The sequence below is a fragment of the Semicossyphus pulcher genome, unplaced genomic scaffold (genome assembly GCF_022749685.1).
Source record: "Semicossyphus pulcher isolate SPU_LCO1_2020_fin unplaced genomic scaffold, fSemPul1.0.p SCAF_11, whole genome shotgun sequence".
Lineage (NCBI taxonomy): Eukaryota > Metazoa > Chordata > Actinopteri > Labriformes > Labridae > Semicossyphus > Semicossyphus pulcher.
Genome location: NW_027211615.1, coordinates 500,704 through 525,219, shown reverse-complemented (window position 1 = coordinate 525,219; position 24,516 = coordinate 500,704). Strand labels below are relative to the sequence as shown.

At 42.2% G+C, this 24,516-nt stretch overlaps 1 protein-coding gene across 2 annotated transcripts; it reads left to right on the top strand.

Annotated features, from left to right (window-relative positions):
- The first annotated feature begins 161 nt into the window (after positions 1 to 161).
- On the top strand, positions 162 to 21,701 carry meis2b (Meis homeobox 2b). 2 transcript variants are annotated; one of them, XM_069656373.1, is made up of 12 exons: positions 162 to 173; positions 622 to 836; positions 1,867 to 2,008; positions 2,178 to 2,228; positions 2,391 to 2,441; positions 2,582 to 2,728; positions 4,408 to 4,522; positions 9,997 to 10,136; positions 12,548 to 12,624; positions 13,956 to 14,014; positions 14,090 to 14,176; positions 21,643 to 21,701. In XM_069656373.1, the coding sequence occupies exons 1-12, from the start codon at positions 162 to 164 to the stop codon at positions 21,699 to 21,701; spliced, it is 1,155 nt and encodes a 384-aa protein (XP_069512474.1). The 2 variants fall into 2 exon arrangements, with proteins under 2 accessions (XP_069512474.1, XP_069512480.1); XM_069656379.1 differs by lacking the exon at positions 162 to 173 and having other exon boundaries at positions 628 to 836; positions 13,956 to 14,176.
- The last annotated feature ends 2,815 nt before the right edge of the window (positions 21,702 to 24,516 follow it).

Sequence of the window (24,516 nt, the reverse complement as noted above, 5' to 3'; positions counted from 1 at the left end):
GAGAAGGTGTTCACTATCAGAGCGCGCGGACACATGCTGCCTCTGATCACCTGTGTCGATCTGTGATTATTGATGAGTTCACACAGCAGCACGAGATATCACCTGGATTAAACTCTTCATCACAAACTCGCTTCTCTGCACGTGAGGGTCAGCACGCGGACATGACGCAAAGGGTAGGACTGATGACCGATCATTACTGTTGTTGTTGTTGTTGTTGTTGTTGTTGTTGTTGTTTACGCTCTGAGTGTGCTGATGATCGGTTTGTGAAAGATAATTAAATGTTTGTCTCAGAGTGAAATATAATCTGTGTACAGAGACGATCGTTCACACAGACTAATTATTATTATTATTATTGTTATTATTATTATTATTATTATTATATAACATAAACGCTCTGAGGGGGAGCAGGAGTGATCCAGCACATTAACTTCATATCCTCAGAGGTTCACTTCCGGTTGTTTAGACAGACAGGCAGGTGTGCGGCTGAACACACAGTATTAGTGTTTTTTAATCATAATTACAATAATAATAATAATAATAATGATAATAATTAAAAAATATATAATAATAATAATAATGCTTCGCTCATCACTGTAATGTTTTATCATTAACCCCCCCCAGTACGATGATCTGTCTCATTACGGGGGGGCGATGGACGGGGTCCCATCCTCCATGTACGGAGACCCCCACGCGCCCCGGCCGCTGCCGCAGGTCCATCACCTGACCCACGGGCCTCCCCACCACGCGCAGCACTATGGAGCGCACGCCCCTCACAACATCCTGCCCGGCAGCGTGGGGGGCGACGCGTTGAAGAGGGACAAGGACCAGATATACGGGTTTGTTATTATTAATATTATTATTATTATTGTTATTATTATCACTATTCATAGTAATAATAAATACAACTATTAAAACAGCACGTTTAATAGCAGAGGGACAAGCAGCAGATAAACCGGTCTGTTATTGTATATCAATTATAACGACAACAATCTATAATAATCATAAAATAACAAGTTTATATTAAGATGTTTAATTAATAAACATTATTCGTGTTTTGAAAAGCACAATCATTAAAAAGAATGATTATTTCTTCATAATCTTTCTCCACATTTAGTCTGACTTTATGCTTTTCATTCTCTTTGTTATTTATTCGCTCGGCTGCCAAAGCACTTGTAAACTCTTGCTTTTAAAGGTGCCATAAATTAAGTTATTGTTATTATTATTATTTAATATTGATAATGATAACAACCGAGTGTGTTTAATGTAGGATTAATGTGTATAAAGTGAAATACATTTCACTCACCTCTTAGCCTCAGGAATGTTCGATGCAGCTCCACATTTATAATAATAATAACAACAATAATCATAGTTTGTTATTATTTTGTGTTTATTCCCATAAATACTGTATTTAATGTTTTAATAAATATAAATATATATATTTCCCTCAGGATCAATTAAGTATCCGTCTTAAAGCAGCGCGTGCAGCTCAGTGATCGAACATAAAACGTATGAAATTGCAATTTATCTTTCTTTCTCGACTTTGTATTCTTATTATTATATATAAAATATTATTATTATTATTATTATCACTACCATTTTTATTCCGTGGATTTTGTTTTAAATTATTTCGTTCTATTGTAACTTTTCTTGTTTTACTCTTATTGTGAAGCACTTTGAGCTGCATTTTATTTATGAAAGGTGCTATATAAAAAAAAGGTTATAATTATTATTATTATTATTATTATTATTATTATGAAACCCCCTCACTGACTTTCCCTGTGAGGCCTGACGGATCGAGAACCGGTTCTGGTTCTTTCGCTGGTTCTGCTTCCGGTTCCGGTCCGACCCGCTCTCTCTGTGTTTCAGTCACCCTCTTTTCCCGCTCTTGGCTCTGGTCTTTGAGAAGTGTGAGCTCGCGACCTGCACGCCGCGGGAGCCCGGTGTAGCGGGAGGAGACGTCTGCTCCTCAGACTCCTTCAACGAGGACATTGCGGTGTTCGCCAAACAGGTACGCTCATGCGCAGAAGGCCTCAGAGTTATTGTACATCAATAAGACAGTTTTTATTTAGTCTGTATTTCAGACAAAATATCATTAAACTTACAGTATACTTTAGTTTTAATGTTTAAATGCAGTGAGATGTTCTTCTTTAATTTTAAACATTCAAACGTTTGTTCAGATCCGCGCGGAGAAACCTTTGTTCTCCTCCAACCCGGAGCTTGACAACCTGGTGAGACTGACACACCTGTGTTAAAGAAACATGTTCACCTGACATAGTTCTAACTAATACACTCTTATAATAATTATTATTATTATAACAACATTATTATTATTATTATTATCATTATTATTATTATTATAATGCGTAATGTAAAATGTTTGTGTGCTTCAGATGATTCAGGCGATCCAGGTGCTCCGGTTTCACCTGCTGGAGCTCGAGAAGGTCAGTTTACTACAATAATCTTGTGTAGATATTCATTAATAATCGAATAATACCAATACTTTTAATAAATATGATGTAATAATTCACCGAGACTCTGCGCTGTGTTTAATCTGTAAACCTTGATGACGTATGGTCCGCAGGTGCACGAGCTCTGTGATAACTTCTGTCACAGGTACATCAGCTGTCTGAAGGGGAAGATGCCCATCGACCTGGTGATCGAGGACAGGGACGTCTGCAAGTCCGACTTCGACGACCTGTCCGGGTCTTCCACACACCTGGCAGACCACGTGAGTCCACGTCATCATCCTAACAGTAGGCCTGTATGTTATTATCATCAGGATGGAGCGCTTTAAAAAGGCCCGTCGCTGCTGCTGCTTCACACCTTTTTGAAGACTGAACAAATCAAATAAAAGTAACTCGAGTTAAACCCGCGCGCCTCAGATGCGACTGAGCACTGTGAATATATATATATATATGTCTCTGTATGTGGTATGACATACCTGTTGTCTCTGTGCAAGCTGGTCGGTTTACCTGCAGCTCATGCTTTAGGTTCTTGTGAGCAGAGACGGAAACACAGAAGAGACAATTAGTTCAGATCCGTGCGCGTCTCAAATCGACGCTCGTACAGCGGTTAACTGCAGACGCTATGATTGGTTAGATTTACGCACACAGTAATTATTATAAGCAGCAACACAACATGCCCTGCCCCATGTTTAAACAGTGAGCTCCTCTCTTGCGTTACTGGCAGCAGCAGCAGTGTTGGTTTTTCTCTTTAGAGCATTGATGTTCATTATAACCAGCGAGGGTGTTTTCTGTGCGTAAGAAGCGTCCTGACGCGGCATTGATGTGAGCGCGCTCAGAGCCTGCAGGAAGTTAACAGAGGTTAATAACTGCCTTCATGATACCTGTTGTCTGTACCTGGAGCTGCAGGCTGTAAGCGCTGAAACACAGTGTGGTGTGTTAAATGTTCGAAGCTCAGACTGTTACAGGACAGACAGCATGGAGGTGGTGCAGCTGTGTGTGTTTGCTGTCATCTTCAGTGTCTCAGTAAACAGGATTACTAACCCCCCCCCCCCATCACAAAGCAGCAGAGTCACGTGATAAACAGTCTGAACCTTCATCATGTCACTGAACTCATCATATATAGATTTAAATATAATAACTTCCTGATCACTGAGTCCTTTCAAAATAAAATACATCTTGAGTGATGGATGCAGCAGAGTTGAACATAATGTTTATCTGTGAGGACATGAACCTGTTACATCTGCTCAAACAGACGCTGATGACAGGTACACACAAACATTAATAACAAAACAACAATGATGACATCACTCACACCTGTCACTGATAAATGCCGCTCAGACAGAATGCATATACAGTATCACAGGTAAGTTTGATACACACCTGCTGTGTTACACTTTATTTATAATGATTATCACACAGTGTGAATATACAGACCACAATGCAAAGAGTAAAAACCAACACACACAAACACACACACACACACACACACACACAGCTGTGGGCTCTGAGGGTCTCCTCGTTCACGCTGCGTCTTTGTCTCGGCGTCCCCTCGTCATCTGTGGACTCTTCATCAGAGAACCATCCGGCAAGCAGCTGACGCAGAGAGGCTGAAGAGGCTGTTTGCTCTGAGATAACGTCTGAGGGGGGCAATACACATGGGGGGGGCAACCTGCCCATAAATACAGGACTTAAAGCGACTCTGCTCAGTCTCTGAGCCGGCCTCTGGAGGTCCATGAGCTGCTGCTGCCTGTCCTCTGATCTCTGAACTCTGTGCCTTGTGAAATGGACAGAATGGTAATGTAGCTAATGCTAAGCTAACGTTTGTCTCTGCTGTCTCTGTGTGTTAATACTGGACCCTCTGATGTGTCTCTAACATTCTTCTTCTCATCTTCCTCACTTCTTGTCCTCCTGTGGACTTCCTGTGGACTTCCTGTCCCCTCAGAACCCAGCATCCTGGAGGGACCTGGACGATGCCCACTCCACGCCCTCCGTGGGAACCCCGGGGCCGTCCAGTGGGGGACATGTGTCCCAGAGCGGAGACAACACCAGTGACCTGGGTGAGAACACACGTCCTTATTAAAGCCAAGTCTCTGACAGGAGATCAATCATCACCTGCTCAGGTCAATCCATCAATAACTGATCACTTTACCCTTTCAGGTGATTAGCTGATTGATCTGAGGTTTATAGGTGATTAAGTGACTGATCTGAGGTTTATAGGTGATTAAGTGACTGATCTGAGGTTTATAGGTGATTAAGTGACTGATCTGAGGTTTATAGGTGATTAAGTGACTGATCTGAGGTTTATTGATGATTTGTTTGATGAACGTGTAAATTATTTTTAAGGATGTTCATCTTCACTTTGAAGCCTATGAATTGTTTGAATCTTTGTGCTGATGCTGCAGAGACAGAAGTGGTCACACAGAGGTCACACAGAGGTCATGACTGTTTTTGAGTGCTTAAGTTCTTTGTTCTTGTTTAGTGTAGAAAACGTTTGAAACATTCAGACGTTTGTGATGAAAAGGGATCAGAGGTCAGGGCCTATGAAGCTATAAAACTAAAGCTGTGTGTTTGTGAGACGTCTGATGATCTCTAATGTTCACGTCCTCTGAACTGATTATCTCTGCTCTGTTAGGAAGGTTTGTTCGCTGGTGCTGCTTCTTACAGATTCTGTTGAAGGAAAAATTCATCCCTGATGATAAATACTACAAGTTAGGCTAACAAGAAGTTCTCCCTTCTACAAACAGGAAGTACACTGCCTTATTTTACGTCACCTGATGGTAAGAGATGATAAGAGACCTTTAGAGACTGTCAGAGGGAACTCGCCTCTTTATCTATGTCAGAGGACAGGAAGTGGTCGAGACGCCACCAAACCTTTATGATTCACCAACATGCGGAACTCTGAGGCCTCCAGCCCGGCTGACCACAGGTCCTGATCCTGGCCCTGGCTTTGTTTCTGGTCCTGGTCCTGGTCCTGGTCCTGGTCCTGGCTATGGTCATGGTCCTAGCCCTGGCTTTGTTTCTGGTACTGGTCCTGGTCCTAGCTATGGCCATGGTCCTGGCCCTGGCTTTGTTTCTGGTCCTGGTCCTGGTCCTGGCTATGGTCATGGTCCTGGCCCTGGCTTTGTTTCTGGTCCTGGTCCTGGTCCTAGCTATGGTCCTGGTCCCTCTGTGGACCAGCTGGAATCTTCCGTCACAAAGAGCTGATGAGACAACAGACCTTCTCACAGTTACATCGCAGTGACATCACAGCTTCACCCAGACAACAGAGTGAAGTCTGTTAGCCTGGACCAGATAGTGCAGGTGAGCTGATCTATCTAAAGACTGCCTCCTCATAGTTCTCACACACTTCTTGTGCAGCTGATCAGCTGACTGCAAGCTCCTCCTGGTCTTTGTTACCTGTAGTTATAATTGACTGTTCCTATGGTTTAGGATACTTTTGAACAAAGAAATGATCAGGTAATGATCAGGTACGTCCACTTTTAGTCCACAGTAAAGACTACAGCTCAATAGTTTTACAGTGTAACGCTCTAGACCCTCAGCTGCAGAGGAAACCTTCAAAGGACATGATTTCTGTCAAGATAAACATTTATTAACCACTTTTATTCAGTGCAACACAGACAAAAATCTGTTCACTCCACGTAGTAAGAAAATAAAACAGTTTGACTGAAATGATCCTTTTATAATGCGTCACATAAAACACAGTGATCCTCTGTAACTGTCCCTGTTTTTTAAACTTTATTCACCTACTTGTCATGTTTTTATCTCAGCACCTACATGTGAACAATGCGTTTATTTAGAAATTTGAACCCTGCACATTCGTCTTAAAACGATTTAATCTCATCATCAGCAACCCTCATGTTCATCTCCTCCTCAGAGGAGAAACTGCATTCAGAGCTGTGCATCATGGGTAATAATGGGAGGGGCCTGGAGGTGTCAGCATGATGGATGAGAGCCCTGCTGAGCTCATTAGACAGGCCGTGTTGGTTTTGCATCACTGATGTAGCTGAGAGCGCCGCAATCAGTTCTGCCAGCTGCTACGCTATCAGTCTTAAAGACACGTTATACTGTGACTGTCTGCGCTTAGAGAAACACAGATATACAGAGGAAGACAAAACATACACTACCAGTCAAAACTTTGGACACATTTTCTCATACAATTGAATGGGAAAGTGGGTCCAAACTTTGACTGGTAGTGTATTTAAAATAAAAAATATTGTATCATATAAACAGTATGCCTGAAAAATATACATGGTTTAAAATCTCAAGTATATTTAACATCGTAACTTACTCCAAATCGAGTCTGCTCTGAGACAACAGAGAGATACAGGAGGAGGAGAAAATATGATATCTAAATGTCAGGAATATCTGTCATGAAGTCTGTGCTAATGATCACGTAGTAACCTTTGCAGCAGGATGGAAGCTGAAGAAACCCAATTATGTGTAAAACAACACTTTAAAACTACACTATAAAACTACACTTTATAACTACACGACAAAACTACATTTTAAAACTACACTACAAAAACGACACTTAAAAACTACACTAAGCAACTGCACATAGAAACTACATAAAAAAAACAAAATTTTAAGATAAGATAAGATAATCCTTCATTGTGCCCCAGGGGGGAAATTCAGGAGACTACACTAAAAAATTAGATTTAAAAACTACACAAAGAAAACCAAAAGATACTACACTTAAAAACTACACATTTAAAAACTACACTTAAAAACTACACTTAGCAACTGCACAAAGAAACTACATAAAAAAAAAACACATTTAAAGACTACACTAAAAGACTAGATTTTAAAACTATACCAAAAAAAATCACAAAAAACTACATTTAAAAACTACACTTAAAAACTAAAAGCTACACATTTAAAAACTGCACTAAAAAATATCTTTCATGGGGTGACGCCTCCTAGTTCAGACAGACAACTCGAGCTGCACTGACTTAATAATTGATATGCGTCACTTCTACAGTCACAACACTTCCTCCCAATTGGCGTCTATTTAAGCTGCAAGATTTCCGGTCTCTCCCTCTGCTCTGTCATTGCCATCGCTGCCCTGCACCAGTACTGCGCGCTTATTTTCAGCCCCACCACTGCCCCAGCATCCACCTGCAGGCTCCGATTGGGGGATTTAGATATTATCTCATCACTCCCCAATTTCTGCATGTAAAATAAAACAGTGAGGAGTGATGAGGTCGAAGCCTAGATGCCAAACACAAGCTGTGTTCTGCTGCTGCAATAAATATTTCAAACTATAACGTGAGTTGTCTGACTAAAATGACTTTAAAGTCGAGCTGAAACAGCATTTCGAGACTATCTAGCTGGGCGGGACATATCATTAGAGGGATTTGATTTGATCGTTGAGAAGTGGGCATAGACAGACGTTCTCCAGAGCGCAGTAGCCAGCTAACTGACCGAGCGTTCTTGGTGCTCTGCGGCTAAATGTTGCAGATTAATTGGTTGAAATTGTTTGGTGCTAACTTATGTAAGCACACGTGAAATTTAGTTTTACCAAACGAAAAAAAGATCGGATACTTTCTTTCCTAAAACAGGACGGCCGGAGCAGAGAGATGATTCTGATCATACATTTCACCACAGACCAACTGTTTTGTCGTAGACCCTAACAGTAAACCTTGTTGTAGAGCTTTAAATCATTTCACTGAGGAGGAAGAGTTTTGTTGGTTTGAGGAAAACCAATTAAAAACCAAAAAGAGATGAGATCACTCTGTAACATGAAGATGTTTTGGGTTTGGTTCATTCTCAGCAGTTCTGCGTTCCTCGGGGTGATGGTTTTTCTCTGTGTCTTTCTTCTCCACCCCGGGGCGAACTGCTGCCATCCCCCAGGGTAATGCCCCCCCCCCCCCCCCCCCCCCCCCTCACAGGGTGACGCGTGCAGACACAGCAGGCAGGGTAGGGGGGAGGGGCTTTATGAAAGCGCTGCTCGTGTAGGACAGAGCTTGTCCCTGTTAGACGGTGGAGTAGCCGGGGAACAGTCAGAAGAGATTAGTGTAGCTGAAGATCTGCCCCGCGGCTCTGCCCCCGCCCCCACCAGGACCCACACACACACACACACACACACACAGGAAGGCGGGGGGGGGGGGGCGCATGTCTTCCTTGGATATAATTAGGCCAAGAGTTTGTTCTTTATCTCTAAGTTTTTAGGTTTAATTAGCCTCATATTTAAATTTTGCGATGTGAAAATTAAAAAATATTGCCTAAGTCAATAAATATGAAACTCATCGTGTTTTGTTTATTATTATTTATTTATATTTATTATAGACCTGTGTTTGAGAAAAATGTACTATTCCTTTTTCTTAAAGAGACAGACACCAGCTCACCACTAAACAGGCTGTGAAGAATAATTAAGATCGAAAAGACGGCCAGTTAACTTTGTTCTAAGACTTATAATAACTGGTTATAATGATAATGATAAGACTGACACAGTGTTTACACTAAGTGCAATGAGCCGACGGGAGAGTTTCCTATTTCTTATGTTTGTTCAGAGCACGCGGATAACCTTTTTTGAGCCTCAGAGGACCAGACTTTCCTTTCAGACTAAACCAGTTTAAAACAGGTAAGTAAAGTGAACCTTTGCTCTGGGTGAGTTCAGTGAGCCCACAGTGTGACTGTAGAGAGGCCACATTAGAGTAAAGACTCAGAGAGAACCCTGTACCTATCCATGACTCAGTCCTGGACAACATCCGTCAAAACTCCCACAGCCCCCCGAGCCCACGAACCCACAGCACTTCCTCCTTAATGTCAATATTCATCAGCTGAAATATTTATGCATGAATATGGCACATATAGACGCGTTTGATTGATGCGTCTCCAAAAACAAAAAGACATGCTCGGACGAGTCTTAAGAAAAGTTGAGTCTCTGTCCCGACTCGGGGGAGGAGTCTCTCAGATGCATTATTCACACGCCCTGCAGGCAGGCTTTCAAGGCTGCTCTGCCCTGAGGCGCCAGAAACAACCAGCGCGTTAGAGGAACATCATCTCTGCTGATGCACAATTAATGCAGGAGAGGAGGAGGAGGTAGAGGAGAGGAGGAGTGCTCCTCTTCCTCTCTGACAGGAGGAGAGCTTCTCTTCCTCTGTGAACATGAGGAGAGCTCCTTGGTCCTCTCAGTCATTGAACACCCCCTCTCTTTGTGTCAGCTCCCTAAATAAACCTCAGACCTCACTGTGTTCGTTAATCTGGTTCTTTTTCTTCTTCTTTATTGTTGTTTTTTCTCTCTTGTTCAGAGGAAGTGAGTTTGAGGTCATTCCGAAACAACACCGGGATCTGAGGGCTCATTACTTCCTGTCATCTCCTCACGCTCTCATTACTTCCTGTCAGTTCCTTGCGCTCTCATTACCTCATGTCAAACTCTCAGCTCACATTGAGTTAATAGCTCTGCTTTTATTTTGCTCCACACTATGAACTCGTGGAGGTTCTGTAGCGTCCACAGTCAGGCGGAGGTGAGAGGACGTGGAAGTTCAAATCTTCCTCATAACATGACTCTTCTTGTCTCTGATTATAGGAGATGGCCTTGACAACAGCTTGGCGTCACCGGGCACAGGAGACGAGGATGACCAGGACAAGAAGAGGCAGAAGAAACGAGGGATCTTCCCTAAAGTGGCTACAAACATAATGAGAGCATGGCTCTTTCAGCACCTCACGGTAAGAGAACAAGGCCGGGTCCTGTTGGTCTGACACACAAGCTACATCCAGGCTGGGCTTGTCCTATGTTTCAAACACTTCTTCTTCTTCTTCTTCTTAATAACAGAAACTCTGATTTCACTTCATGATAGAGATGAATGTTGTCTAACTGAAGCCGTCCATCAGGAAACTAGAAATGATCTCCAGATCTGCAAAATGTATCAAGAAACTAATTTCATCTTCAATGATCTCCTGAGGTCTAAACACATTCTCAGTGTTTATCCAGTGCTTATTGAAGATTTGTCCAGGGTGGGTCCAGTGTTTGTTAGGAGTTTATAAAGCGGTTGTACCGAGTTGATTCAGGGTTTTGTATAGGGTTTTTCCAGTGTTTGTATCCAGTGTTTGTTCAGGGTTTACAGGTTTTGACCAGTGTTCGTACCGAAATCAACATCAGAAGCCGCAGTTTTGTTTTCTGTTGCTCTTTAAGAAGGGTTGAGTTATCCCCATGAGCAAAGCTTTTGCTTTTATTATCCATCTAATAGTTGCTGCTGCAGCCTCTTCAGTGATTTTGCAGTGATGTGTTTAAGGTCCTAGACAGGTCCTGCCGTCTCAATCCTTTCTTTCCAAAGGCCACCGTTAGGTTTTGCAGAAAAAAAAGCAGGATAAATAAATGATCCTCTCTTTGCTCTCCTTTCAGGACTCATTTGTGAAGCACAAACGTTTCTGGACAGGAAGTGTCTGTGAACAGGGGGACCCAAGCGATCAAGCATTCATCAGGGGTGTGAAAGGATTATGTTTTGTTAGACATTGAAGTTTGAGGCTGCTGCTGGAAGGCCTTTGGTTGGGGGTTTTTGTGTAACAACTAGTCGTAGCATTCATCCTTTGTGGTTCGTTCTGAAGAGCCTCAAAGATCTCCTCTGAGGAAGCTTTAGAGAGAGCAGCTGTGAAGGTTCAGATTCATTATTTTCTTCATTATCAGCCGGCTCGTAACTGTTGGTTTCTATGCGGCCCTGCATTCGCCCTCTTTATACACTGATTCAAAGTGTAGGTCTGAGGAGAAACCTGGAATCCACTTAGGGTCACCAGTCAGAGTCAACTGAAACCTCATTAAAGATTAAAGCATCTGTTTATATATGATGTCATGCCTCTAGTAAAAGATCAAACATCTTAACAAAGGTCTTTGTTCCAGTGTCTGCATTGTACAGCAGGTTTAAGTCTCACAGTCTAATTGTCCTTCAATTAATGCACCTGTTGTACTTCTATTCATTTTCTTTGCATCATTAGTCTGTTTGTAACCGACAAGGCTGCAGCAGAAAGAATACATTTAAAACTGTCAGACACCATAGCAGTAAATCTGTGCAACAAATACGGTTTTGGTCCGAATGCAAGACGACCCCGACTAAAAGACGAGCAGTCCTGAAACAGCTGGAAGACGGCTCTGGTACCGGGCAGACCATCGTTCTGTTTGTTAGTAACACACTCACACACTCTCCTGTCAGTCTCTTGGAAGCGGCTGCTTTGATTTTCTCTGTTAGCATCTGTTACCTATAACGTTAGCATTTTTAAGACCATCTTTTTGGGCTCGCCGTCTTTGGACATTACACTTCGTGACACCATATTTCTTAGTTGCTTGACAGTTTATTAATGGCTTGGCAGCATTAATAATCATTATCTTACTGGCATCATTACCTCGCCTCAGTTGTTTTTAGCTTGGCCGACTTATGAGCCACGTTCAGTAGGATTACCGTGTCTCTCCATCTTGCCTCCCCCTGGCTCTGTAGCTGTGAGTGACAGTCAGTCATGAGGGGTAAACTCGCTGTACAGATAAGTGACCGTCTGCTGTCAAGAACGTATATTAGCATTAAAAATCTTCATATTCAGACCAAAACGGTAATGTAATAGAATATTTAATGTAATACACAGGTGTTGTTATAGTTATAGTTATAGATAATATGTGGACTCTTTCTAATATCATAGTTTGCTCTGAGCTTGTAAAATATGCCAATCAACTGACAGTCGTCTTGTTCATGTTTGTGATTGGTCAGATCCTTTTAACTCCATCCCTTTAATGCCCCTTTAATGCGCACATGTTTAGCATGCTAAGCTAACAGCTCCTGTGTTTTAGGGTTAATCTGTAAATGTAGATGACAATGAAAGTAAAACAACTCCATCAGATGACATTTATTAGATTATTGATGTTTGCATCGCAGAACTTGGGGCACCTCTGTCTACCATCTGCTGCCCCCCAAACCACACACACACACACACACACACACACACACACACACACACACACACACACACACACACACACACACACATACACACACTTACACACTTACAAAGGACATTCGGGATTGGGGGTGACGGGTCCTGGTCTTAACATGGCTCCATTGTACACACTCTCACACTGAGTCTTTTTGTCCGTCCAGCACCCATACCCCTCTGAGGAACAGAAGAAGCAGCTCGCTCAGGACACAGGGCTCACCATCCTGCAGGTCAACAACTGGTGAGACACACACACACACACACACACACACACACCTTTTTTTCTCCTCTCAGCTGTTACAGGTAACTTGCATCATTTAAGCAGTTACATCGATAACAATTCAATCCGTCTTAATCTCTGATATAAAACAGTTTAATTATACCTAATCATGTTTGTCACATCTCTGACATAACACCTCTGACATCGCACCACTGACAACGCACCTCTGACATCGCACCCCTGACAACGCACCTCTGACATCGCACCTCTGACATCGCACCTCTGACAACGCACCACTGACATTGCACCTCTGATATCACACCACTGACATAGCACCTCTGACAACGCACCACTGATATCGCACCTCTGACATCGCACCTTTGACAACGCACCACTGACATCGCAGCTCTGACGTCCCAACGCTGACGTTGCACTTCTGACGCCGCACCTCTGACATCGCACCACTGACAACGCACCTCTGACATCGCACCACTGACATCGCACCACTGAAAATGCACCTCTGACATCACACCACTGACATCGCACCTCTGATATCACACCACTGACATCGCACCTCTGACAACGCACCACTGACATCGCACCTCTGATGTCCCACCACTGACAACGCACCACTGACATCGCACCTCTGACGTCCCACCGCTGACGTCCCAACGCTGACGTTGCACTTCTGACGCCGCACCTCTGACATCGCACCACTGACAAAGCACCTCTGACATCGCACCACTTACATCGCACCACTGAAAATGCACCTCTGACATCACACCACTGACATCGCACCTCTGATATCACACCACTGACATCGCACCTCTGACAACGCACCACTGACATCGCACCTCTGATGTCCCACCGCTGACAACGCACCACTGACATCGCACCTCTGACGTCCCACCGCTGACGTCGCACTTCTGACGTCACACCTCTGACATCACACCTCAGCTTTGTGAAGAGTTCATATTCCTCTCTGTGTGATCTGATTGCCTGGGGCCGAATGAACAACGATCAAGACTTTCAACGAAATCCCAGATCCTGTTGATGTGAATAAATCAGTTTTTACACTGATCCCAGGAGACACACATGTACACACATACACACACACACAGGAAACACACCAGCTGTGTGAACGATGATTCACATGATGGAGGGCGGGATTTTTTCATGTGGAGCATTGGGGGGGCGCAAAGAGAAGTTTTTTTAAGTTTAACATTTTTAAATAACATGATTTTTAGAGGACGAGGCTGTGTTTTTACTGGTTTTATTAACTGTTACATGAAGAATGGTTTTCTCTTCAGTCAATGTAAGCTCCACACTGACGTGCTGCTGTGTGTTTACAGGTTCATTAATGCAAGGAGGAGAATAGTTCAGCCAATGATCGATCAGTCCAACAGAGCAGGTAAGTCTGAGCTAAAACAGTGTGTGTCTAGAGTGTGTCTGCGTGTGCGTCTAACAGTGTGTCCTCTCCTCTCAGTGAGTCAGGGCACGGCCTACAGTCCTGACGGTCAGCCAATGGGAGGCTTTGTTCTGGATGGACAGCAGCACCTTGGCCTCAGAGGAGGTGAGACACTTATACACATTACACACGTGTTCAGAGTCATATGCACCTGCTCAGGTGATCAGTGACAAAAACCAGTGCATCTCTCTCCTGAGATCTCTCCAACACACAGACGCTTTCACACTGAGGATACAAACGGCCGAGACTGTAAAGACTGCAAACATGACTTCACGTTTTACATTAACCTCTCAGTTTACCGTCAGCAGCTCAACAATGTTCTCTTTAACAATTTGACCTTGTTCTGAGTTTTTTCGAGTAATCTGTACCAGAAACAGTTTCTACTTATGTTGTTTTCTGTCCACATGTTGTTTTCTGTCCACATGTTGTCTCTAACCTCATCTTGTTTTCTGTCCTCATGTTGTTCTCTGTCTCCGTGTTGTCTCTGTCTTCATGTTGTTTTCTGTCCACATGTTGTCTCTAACCTCATCTTGTTTTCTGTCCTCATGTTTTGTGTCCGTCTCCGTGTTGTCTCTGTCCTCATCTTGTTTTCTGTCCTCATGTTGTTTTCTGTCCTCATGTTGTTTTCTGTCCTCATGTTGTCTCTGTCCCCATGTTGTCTCTGTCTTCATGTTGTTTTCTGTCCTCATGTTGTTTTCTGTCTTCATTTTGTCTTGTGTCTTCATGTTCTCTGTCCTCATGTTGTTTTCTGTCCTCATGTTGTCTCTGTCCCCATGTTGTCTCTGTCTTCATGTTGTTTTCTGTCCTCATGTTTTTTTCTGTCCTCATGTTGTTTTCTGTCTTCATGTTGTTCTCTGTCCACATGTTGTCTCTGTCCTCATGTTGTTTTCTGTCTTCATGTTGTTTTCTGTCCTCATGTTGTCTCTGTCTTCATGTTTTCTGTCCTCATGTTGTTTTCTGTCTTCATGTTGTTTTCTGTCCTCATGTTGTTTTCTGTCCTCATGTTGTCTCTGTCCCTGTGTTGTCTCTGTCTTCATGTTGTTTTCTGTCCTCATGTTGTCTCTGTCTTCATGTTGTTTTCTGTCCTCATGTTGTTTTCTGTCTTCATGTTGTTCTCTGTCCACATGTTGTCTCTAACCTCATCTTGTTTTCTGTCCTCATGTTGTCTCTGTCCCCATGTTGTGTCTGTCTTCATGTTGTTTTCTGTCCTCATGTTGTTTTCTGTCCTCATGTTGTTCTCTGTCCTCATGTTGTTCTCTGTCCTCATGTTGTTTTCTGTTCTCATGTTGTCTTCCATCTTCATGTTGTTTTCTGTCTTCATTTTGTCTTGTGTCTTCATGTTCTCTGTCCTCATGTTGTTTTCTGTCCTCATGTTGTCTCTGTCCCCATGTTGTCTCTGTCTACATGTTGTTTTCTGTCCTCATGTTTTTTTCTGTCTTCATGTTGTTCTCTGTCCACATGTTGTCTCTAACCTCATGTTGTTTTCTGTCCTCATGTTGTCTCTGTCCCCATGTTGTCTCTGTCTTCATGTTGTTTTCTGTCCTCATGTTGTTTTCTGTCCTCATGTTGTCTCTGTCTTCATGTTTTCTGTCCTCATGTTGTTTTCTGTCCTCATGTTGTTTTCTGTCTTCATTTTGTCTTGTGTCTTCATGTTCTCTGTCCTCATGTTGTTTTCTGTCTTCATGTTCTCTGTCCTCATGTTGTTTTCTGTCTTCATGTTGTTTTCTGTCCTCATGTTGTTTTCTGTCCTCATGTTGTTCTCTGTCCTCATGTTGTCTCTGTCCTCATCTTGTTTTCTGTCCTCATGTTGTTTTCTGTTCTCATGTTGTTTTCTGTCCTTATGTTGTTTTCTGTCTTCATGTTGTTCTCTGTCCACATGTTGTCTCTGTCCTCATGTTGTTTTCTGTCTTCATGTTGTTTTCTGTCCTCATGTTGTTTTCTGTCTTCATGTTTTCTGTCCTCATGTTGTCTCTGTCCCTGTGTTGTCTCTGTCTTCATGTTGTTTTCTGTCCCCATGTTGTCTCTGTCCCTGTGTTGTCTCTGTCTTCATGTTGTTTTCTGTCCTCATGTTGTCTCTGTCTTCATGTTTTCTGTCCTCATGTTGTCTCTGTCCTCATGTTGTTTTCTGTCCTCATGTTGTTTTCTGTCTTCATGTTGTTTTCTGTCCTCATGTTGTCTCTGTCCCTGTGTTGTCTCTGTCTTCATGTTGTTTTCTGTCCTCATGTTGTCTCTGTCTTCATGTTGTTTTCTGTCCTCATGTTGTCTCTGTCTTCATGTTTTCTGTCCTCATGTTGTCTCTGTCCTCATGTTGTTTTCTGTCTTCATGTTGTTTTCTGTCTTCATGTTTTCTGTCCTCATGTTGTCTCTGTCCCTGTGTTGTCTCTGTCCTCATGTTGTTTTCTGTCCTCATGTTGTTTTCTGTCTTCATGTTGTTTTCTGTCCTCATGTTGTCTCTGTCCCTGTGTTGTCTCTGTCTTCATGTTGTTTTCTGTCCTCATGTTGTCTCTGTCCCTGTGTTGTCTCTGTCCTCATGTTGTTTTCTGTCCTCATGTTGTCTCTGTCCTCATGTTGTTTTCTGTCCTCATGTTGTTTTCTGTCTTCATGTTTTCTGTCCTCATGTTGTCTCTGTCCCTGTGTTGTCTCTGTCCTCATGTTGTTTTCTGTCCTCATCTTGTTTTCTGTCCTCATGTTGTTTTCTGTTCTCATGTTGTTTTCTGTCCTTATGTTGTTTTCTGTCTTCATGTTGTTCTCTGTCCACATGTTGTCTCTGTCCTCATGTTGTTTTCTGTCTTCATGTTGTTTTCTGTCCTCATGTTGTTTTCTGTCTTCATGTTTTCTGTCCTCATGTTGTCTCTGTCCCTGTGTTGTCTCTGTCTTCATGTTGTTTTCTGTCCCCATGTTGTCTCTGTCCCTGTGTTGTCTCTGTCTTCATGTTGTTTTCTGTCCTCATGTTGTCTCTGTCTTCATGTTTTCTGTCCTCATGTTGTCTCTGTCCTCATGTTGTTTTCTGTCCTCATGTTGTTTTCTGTCTTCATGTTGTTTTCTGTCCTCATGTTGTCTCTGTCCCTGTGTTGTCTCTGTCTTCATGTTGTTTTCTGTCCTCATGTTGTCTCTGTCTTCATGTTGTTTTCTGTCCTCATGTTGTCTCTGTCTTCATGTTTTCTGTCCTCATGTTGTCTCTGTCCTCATGTTGTTTTCTGTCTTCATGTTGTTTTCTGTCTTCATGTTTTCTGTCCTCATGTTGTCTCTGTCCCTGTGTTGTCTCTGTCCTCATGTTGTTTTCTGTCCTCATGTTGTTTTCTGTCTTCATGTTGTTTTCTGTCCTCATGTTGTCTCTGTCCCTGTGTTGTCTCTGTCTTCATGTTGTTTTCTGTCCTCATGTTGTCTCTGTCCCTGTGTTGTCTCTGTCCTCATGTTGTTTTCTGTCCTCATGTTGTCTCTGTCCTCATGTTGTTTTCTGTCCTCATGTTGTTTTCTGTCTTCATGTTTTCTGTCCTCATGTTGTCTCTGTCCCTGTGTTGTCTCTGTCCTCATGTTGTTTTCTGTCCTCATGTTGTTTTCTGTCTTCATGTTTTCTGTTCTCATGTTGTCTTCCGTCTTCATGTTATTTTCTGTCCCCATGTTGTCTCTGTCTTCATGTTGTTTTCTGTCCTTATGTTGTTTTCTGTCTTCATGTTGTTCTCTGTCCACATGTTGTCTCTGTCCTCATGTTGTTTTCTGTCTTCATGTTGTTTTCTGTCCTCATGTTGTTTTCTGTCTTCATGTTTTCTGTCCTCATGTTGTCTCTGTCCCTGTGTTGTCTCTGTCTTCATGTTGTTTTCTGTCCCCATGTTGTCTCTGTCCCTGTGTTGTCTCTGTCTTCATGTTGTTTTCTGTCCTCATGTTGTCTCTGTCTTCATGTTGTTTTCTGTCCTCATGTTGTCTCTGTCTTCATGTTTTCTGTCCTCATGTTGTCTCTGTCCTCATGTTGTTTTCTGTCTTCATGTTGTTTTCTGTCCTCATGTTGTCTCTGTCCCTGTGTTGTCTCTGTCCTCATGTTGTTTTCTGTCCTCATGTTGTCTCTGTTCCTGTGTTGTCTCTGTCCTCATGTTGTTTTCTGTCCCCATGTTGTCTCTGTCCTCATGTTGTTTTCTGTCCTCATGTTGTTTTCTGTCCTCATGTTTTCTGTCCTCATGTTGTCTCTGTCCCTCTGTTGTCTCTGTCTTCATGTTATTTTCTGTCCTCATGTTGTCTCTGTCTTCATGTTGTTTTCTGTCCTCATGTTGTCTCTGTCTTCATGTTTTCTGTCCTCATGTTGTCTCTGTCTTCATGTTGTTTTCTGTCCTCATGTTGTCTCTGTCCCTGTGTTGTCTCTGTCCTCATGTTGTTTTCTGTCCTCATGTTGTCTCTGTCCCTGTGTTGTCTCTGTCCTCATGTTGTTTTCTGTCCCCATGTTGTCTCTGTCCTCATGTTGTTTTCTGTCCTCATGTTGTCTCTGTCCCCATGTTGTCTCTGTCTTCATGTTGTTTTCTGTCCTCATGTTGTTTTCTGTCTTCATTTTGTCTTGTGTCTTCATGTTCTCTGTCCTCATGTTGTTTTCTGTCCTCATGTTGTCTCTGTCCCCATGTTGTCTCTGTCTACATGTTGTTTTCTGTCCTCATGTTTTTTTCTGTCTTCATGTTGTTCTCTGTCCTCATGTTGTTTTCTGTCCTCATGTTGTCTCTGTCCCCATGTTGTCTCTGTCTTCATGTTGTTTTCTGTCCTCATGTTTTTTTCTGTCCTCATGTTGTTTTCTGTCTTCATGTTGTTATCTGTCCACATGTTGTCTCTGTCCTCATGTTGTTTTCTGTCTTCATGTTGTTTTCTGTCCTCATGTTGTCTCTGTCTTCATGTTTTCTGTCCTCATGTTGTCTCTGTCCTCATGTTGTTTTCTGTCTTCATGTTGTTTTCTGTCCTCATGTTGTCTCTGTCCCCATGTTGTCTCTGTCTACATGTTGTTTTCTGTCCTCATATTTTTTTCTGTCTTCATGTTGTTTTCTGTCCTCATGTTGTCTCTGTCCCCATGTTGTCTCTGTCCCCATGTTGTCTCTGTCTTCATGTTGTTTTCTGTCCTCATGTTGTTTTCTGTCTTCATTTTGTCTTGTGTCTTCATGTTCTCTGTCCTCATGTTGTTTTCTGTCCTCATGTTGTCTCTGTCCCCATGTTGTCTCTGTCTACATGTTGTTTTCTGTCCTCATATTTTTTTCTGTCTTCATGTTGTTCTCTGTCCACATGTTGTCTCTAACCTCATGTTGTTTTCTGTCCTCATGTTGTCTCTGTCCTCATGTTGTCTCTGTCCCTGTGTTGTCTCTGTCTTCATGTTGTTTTCTGTCCTCATGTTGTCTCTGTCTTCATGTTGTTTTCTGTCCTCATGTTGTTTTCTGTCTTCATGTTGTTCTCTGTCCACATGTTGTCTCTAACCTCATCTTGTTTTCTGTCCTCATGTTGTCTCTGTCCCCATGTCGTCTCTGTCTTCATGTTGTTTTCTGTCCTCATGTTGTTTTCTGTCCTCATGTTGTTTTCTGTTCTCATGTTGTTCTCTGTCCTCATGTTGTTCTCTGTCCTCATGTTGTTTTCTGTTCTCATGTTGTCTTCCATCTTCATGTTATTTTCTGTCTACATGTTGTTTTCTGTCCTCATGTTGTTTTCTGTCCTCATGTTGTCTCTGTCCCCATGTTGTCTCTGTCCCCATGTTGTCTCTGTCCCCATGTTGTCTCTGTCTTCATGTTGTTTTCTGTCCTCATGTTGTTTTCTGTCTTCATTTTGTCTTGTGTCTTCATGTTCTCTGTCCTCATGTTGTTTTCTGTCCTCATGTTGTCTCTGTCCCCATGTTGTCTCTGTCTACATGTTGTTTTCTGTCCTCATATTTTTTTCTGTCTTCATGTTGTTCTCTGTCCACATGTTGTCTCTAACCTCATGTTGTTTTCTGTCCTCATGTTGTCTCTGTCCTCATGTTGTCTCTGTCCCTGTGTTGTCTCTGTCTTCATGTTGTTTTCTGTCCTCATGTTGTCTCTGTCTTCATGTTGTTTTCTGTCCTCATGTTGTTTTCTGTCTTCATGTTGTTCTCTGTCCACATGTTGTCTCTAACCTCATCTTGTTTTCTGTCCTCATGTTGTCTCTGTCCCCATGTCGTCTCTGTCTTCATGTTGTTTTCTGTCCTCATGTTGTTTTCTGTCTTCATGTTGTTCTCTGTCCACATGTTGTCTCTAACCTCATCTTGTTTTCTGTCCTCATGTTGTCTCTGTCCCCATGTCGTCTCTGTCTTCATGTTGTTTTCTGTCCTCATGTTGTTTTCTGTCCTCATGTTGTTTTCTGTTCTCATGTTGTTCTCTGTCCTCATGTTGTTCTCTGTCCTCATGTTGTTTTCTGTTCTCATGTTGTCTTCCATCTTCATGTTATTTTCTGTCTACATGTTGTTTTCTGTCCTCATGTTGTTTTCTGTCCTCATGTTGTCTCTGTCCCCATGTTGTCTCTGTCCCCATGTTGTCTCTGTCTTCATGTTGTTTTCTGTCCTCATGTTGTTTTCTGTCTTCATTTTGTCTTGTGTCTTCATGTTCTCTGTCCTCATGTTGTTTTCTGTCCTCATGTTGTCTCTGTCCCCATGTTGTCTCTGTCTACATGTTGTTTTCTGTCCTCATATTTTTTTCTGTCTTCATGTTGTTCTCTGTCCACATGTTGTCTCTAACCTCATGTTGTTTTCTGTCTTCATGTTGTTCTCTGTCCACATGTTGTCTCTAACCTCATCTTGTTTTCTGTCCTCATGTTGTCTCTGTCCCCATGTCGTCTCTGTCTTCATGTTGTTTTCTGTCCTCATGTTGTTTTCTGTCCTCATGTTGTTTTCTGTTCTCATGTTGTTCTCTGTCCTCATGTTGTTCTCTGTCCTCATGTTGTTTTCTGTTCTCATGTTGTCTTCCATCTTCATGTTATTTTCTGTCTACATGTTGTTTTCTGTCCTCATGTTGTTTTCTGTCCTCATGTTGTCTCTGTCCCCATGTTGTCTCTGTCCCCATGTTGTCTCTGTCTTCATGTTGTTTTCTGTCCTCATGTTGTTTTCTGTCTTCATTTTGTCTTGTGTCTTCATGTTCTCTGTCCTCATGTTGTTTTCTGTCCTCATGTTGTCTCTGTCCCCATGTTGTCTCTGTCTACATGTTGTTTTCTGTCCTCATATTTTTTTCTGTCTTCATGTTGTTCTCTGTCCACATGTTGTCTCTAACCTCATGTTGTTTTCTGTCCTCATGTTGTCTCTGTCCCCATGTTGTCTCTGTCTTCATGTTGTTTTCTGTCCTCATGTTGTTTTCTGTCCTCATGTTGTTTTCTGTCCTCATGTTGTTTTCTGTCTTCATGTTGTCTCTGTCCATATGTTGTCTCTAACCTCATCTTTTTTTCTGTCCTCATGTTGTTCTCTTTCCACATGTTGTCTCTGACCTCATGTTGTTTTCTGTCCTCATGTTGTTTTCTGTCCTCATGTTGTCTCTGTCCTCATGTTGTCTCTGACCTCATGTTGTTTTCTGTCCTCATGTTGTCTCTGTCCTCATGTTGTTCTCTCTCGTCAGGTCCGATGGGGGGCATGGGGATGAACATGGGGATGGATGGACAATGGCACTACATGTAGAGCAGCACACTGAGGCTGATTCACGCAGGAGAGAGTAAGTAACAGACAGACTCTCAGTGCTTTCAGTCATGTTTCTTCCTCCTCTTCCTGCTCCTGTTTCTCCTCCTCCTGAAACATTTTCACGTCTTTACTTCCCTGTTTTCTGTCTGTGAACATCTGAAACAGCTCAAACACATTCATCTCTATATTTTATGCCCTCTTTCAGACAGTTTTTAGTGTCTGGGTAGAAGTTTCTGGGGGGGGGGTGGGTGATCGGAGTGAAAATAAGTATGGAAATGTTGGAAATAATAATTAAAAGTAAAAAAATAAATGTTATTGTCAACTTTTGGAGAGGTACAAGACGGAGAGACACTTTAAAGTACACACGTCAATCTGTTCTCATATTTAATAACACCACCTGCTCTATAAAATCATATAGACATGTTCCTTTCTACTGCTCGATCATCCCCCCCCCGACAGGTATAAATGAAGACGTATGTGCAGCCGGAGGCGTGGAGCTCAGAGTTTTATTTAAGAGTCGCTGAGCTCAATGAGCCTTGGTGTGATTAATAGGGCTCTTTATATGGAAATAAGACACATTTTTCAGCCCCCTCCCCCGTCTGATTACCACCCGACCCCCCCCAGCTAATGACAGAGACAGTGATTTTTGGGGCTTTTTGCCTTTATCATACAGTATAGGACAGCTGAAGAGAGACAGGAAATGTGGGGAGTAGAGAGTGGGGATTACGTGCACCAGATGGATTGGCAGAGTCGAACCTGCTATCAGTGCGTCAAAGACTGTAGCCCCTATACATGGGGCGCCTTCTCTACCAACTGAGCTAAACCAGCACCCCACTCATTTATACATTATTACACATTCACACATTTACACATTATTACAGATTATTACATATTTAAACATTATTACACATTTATACATTAAACATTTACACAGTTACACATTTATATTATATGTTATTACAAATTATTACACATCTATACATTATTACACATTTACAAGTGTACACATCTTAACACATTATTACACATTCATACATTATAACACATTTACACATTATTACACATTTATACATTATTACACATTTATACGTCATTACACATGTATACATTATACCACATTTATACACATTTATATATTATTACAGATTTATACATACTCATACATTATTACACATATTACACATTTATAGTAATAGTAATAATAATAATGTTATTTCAGCGACACACAGTCATGTCCTCTGACTTTTGTTCAGCTGAGTTATGACTGAAATCCTCTCGTGTCTGCAGGCTCCATGTCTGCTCAGGGATTCTCCCATCAGGCTGTGCAGCTCAGAACCAGCACCACGCCTCCCACCCCCACCTGTGTGAGCAGTGCCAGACCCTCCTATCTAATGAAACCCCACACTGCCGAACCCTGTCCGAACCTCCATCCAACAGGGAGCCACCTGACTGGACCACACCTGATCAACGGGACCCCAGCCACCTGCCCCAGCAGGGTGTGTGCTGCAAAGGATCACCATGGAAAGACAGAGGAGAGCTAGTGAGAACAGTACTAAGCCGTCTCACTCCTCTACATTCGCTTTAAACTATTTATTTATTTTTATACTGGTGGTGGTGGTGAAGGCACTTTTACTCTCCCCCCCCGTACAGAGACCCCCCTTTAAAGGACAGGATCACTGTAAGAAATGTTTAACAAAATAAGAGCCTCTGTATGTTGTGTTGTATAAATGTGTGTGCTCAGTATATGTTTGACCTTTGACCTTTTTCTAAACAGATTTCTACAAACTGTTCATATTTCTTCACTTGTTATAAACACAAACTGTTTTATAGCACAAAGTCTGCACTCACACCAAATAAAGACTCACCCAGGACCAGCAGCAGCTCACTCTCTTTTACTGTAACGCCATGTCATCATACAGCTGAAGGTGCCGTGTGCACCATTGTGACACTCTGGACAGGTGTGTGATGACCTGGGCTGAGAACGGACTCATTTTAAAACACGTTAGGAACAACAGACAGGAAGGAGCAACAGACCCGGATTTACACTGCATGTGTGTGTTGTTCAGGATTTAAACAGGACTCTGTGTGTGTGTGTGTGTGTGTGTGTGTGTGTGTGTGTGTGTGTGTGTTGTTGTTGCCGCAGTTCACGTGCCCGCTTGTGGCTCAATAAAAGGGGAAATCAGTTGTCTTGTGTTGTGCGACTGATGGTGACAGTAGGTGATGGATGACCTGCGCAAGCTGCTTTCACTGTTTCTATAAAGCTGTGTGTGTGAGAGAGAGAGAGATGGACAGATGAAGAGAAATTTAAAAAGGCAACTTGAATTATTAAATAATTTTCTCAATTTTTAAAAGAAACTCGATTTTTATGTTTGACTTCCAGTCTCGAGCTTTTTCTGTGCACGTGCTGCTCAGGAGAACAAGAACAATGAGAGAGAAAATAAATAAATAAATGAAGCAGCTCGTTTGTCTCTGTCAGCCAGAAACGACCTGCTGAGCTGCATGAGGCCTGCATGCAAACATCAACGATACATTTTCATTTGGTCTATTCAGTATTTTAATCAAACACACACACACATCGTCACGTGCTACGTAATTATCATTTTTAATTTGTCTTCTAATTTTAGGTGTTGCCTTCAATATTCTTCTTTTAATAATCATAGATGATCATGTTTATTTATTTGGTTAAATCTTAAAAACACATTTAATTGAGTTTGTTTGATAAAAACTCCTCTAATAAAAAACCTTTGTGTTTTATTTTTTAGTATTGTCACCATGGTAAAAACAATTTGCTCTTATAAACAGATTAATTAAAGGT

Bases quoted from the DNA above. Each gene is read 5' to 3' on its own strand.
- meis2b (XM_069656379.1), top strand. From the start codon at position 652: ATGGACGGGGTCCCATCCTCCATGTACGGAGACCCCCACGCGCCCCGG. The intron at 837-1,866 runs GTTTGTTATTAT...TCTGTGTTTCAG, and splicing joins GACAAGGACCAGATATACGG to TCACCCTCTTTTCCCGCTCT. The intron at 2,442-2,581 runs GTCAGTTTACTA...TATGGTCCGCAG, and splicing joins ACCTGCTGGAGCTCGAGAAG to GTGCACGAGCTCTGTGATAA.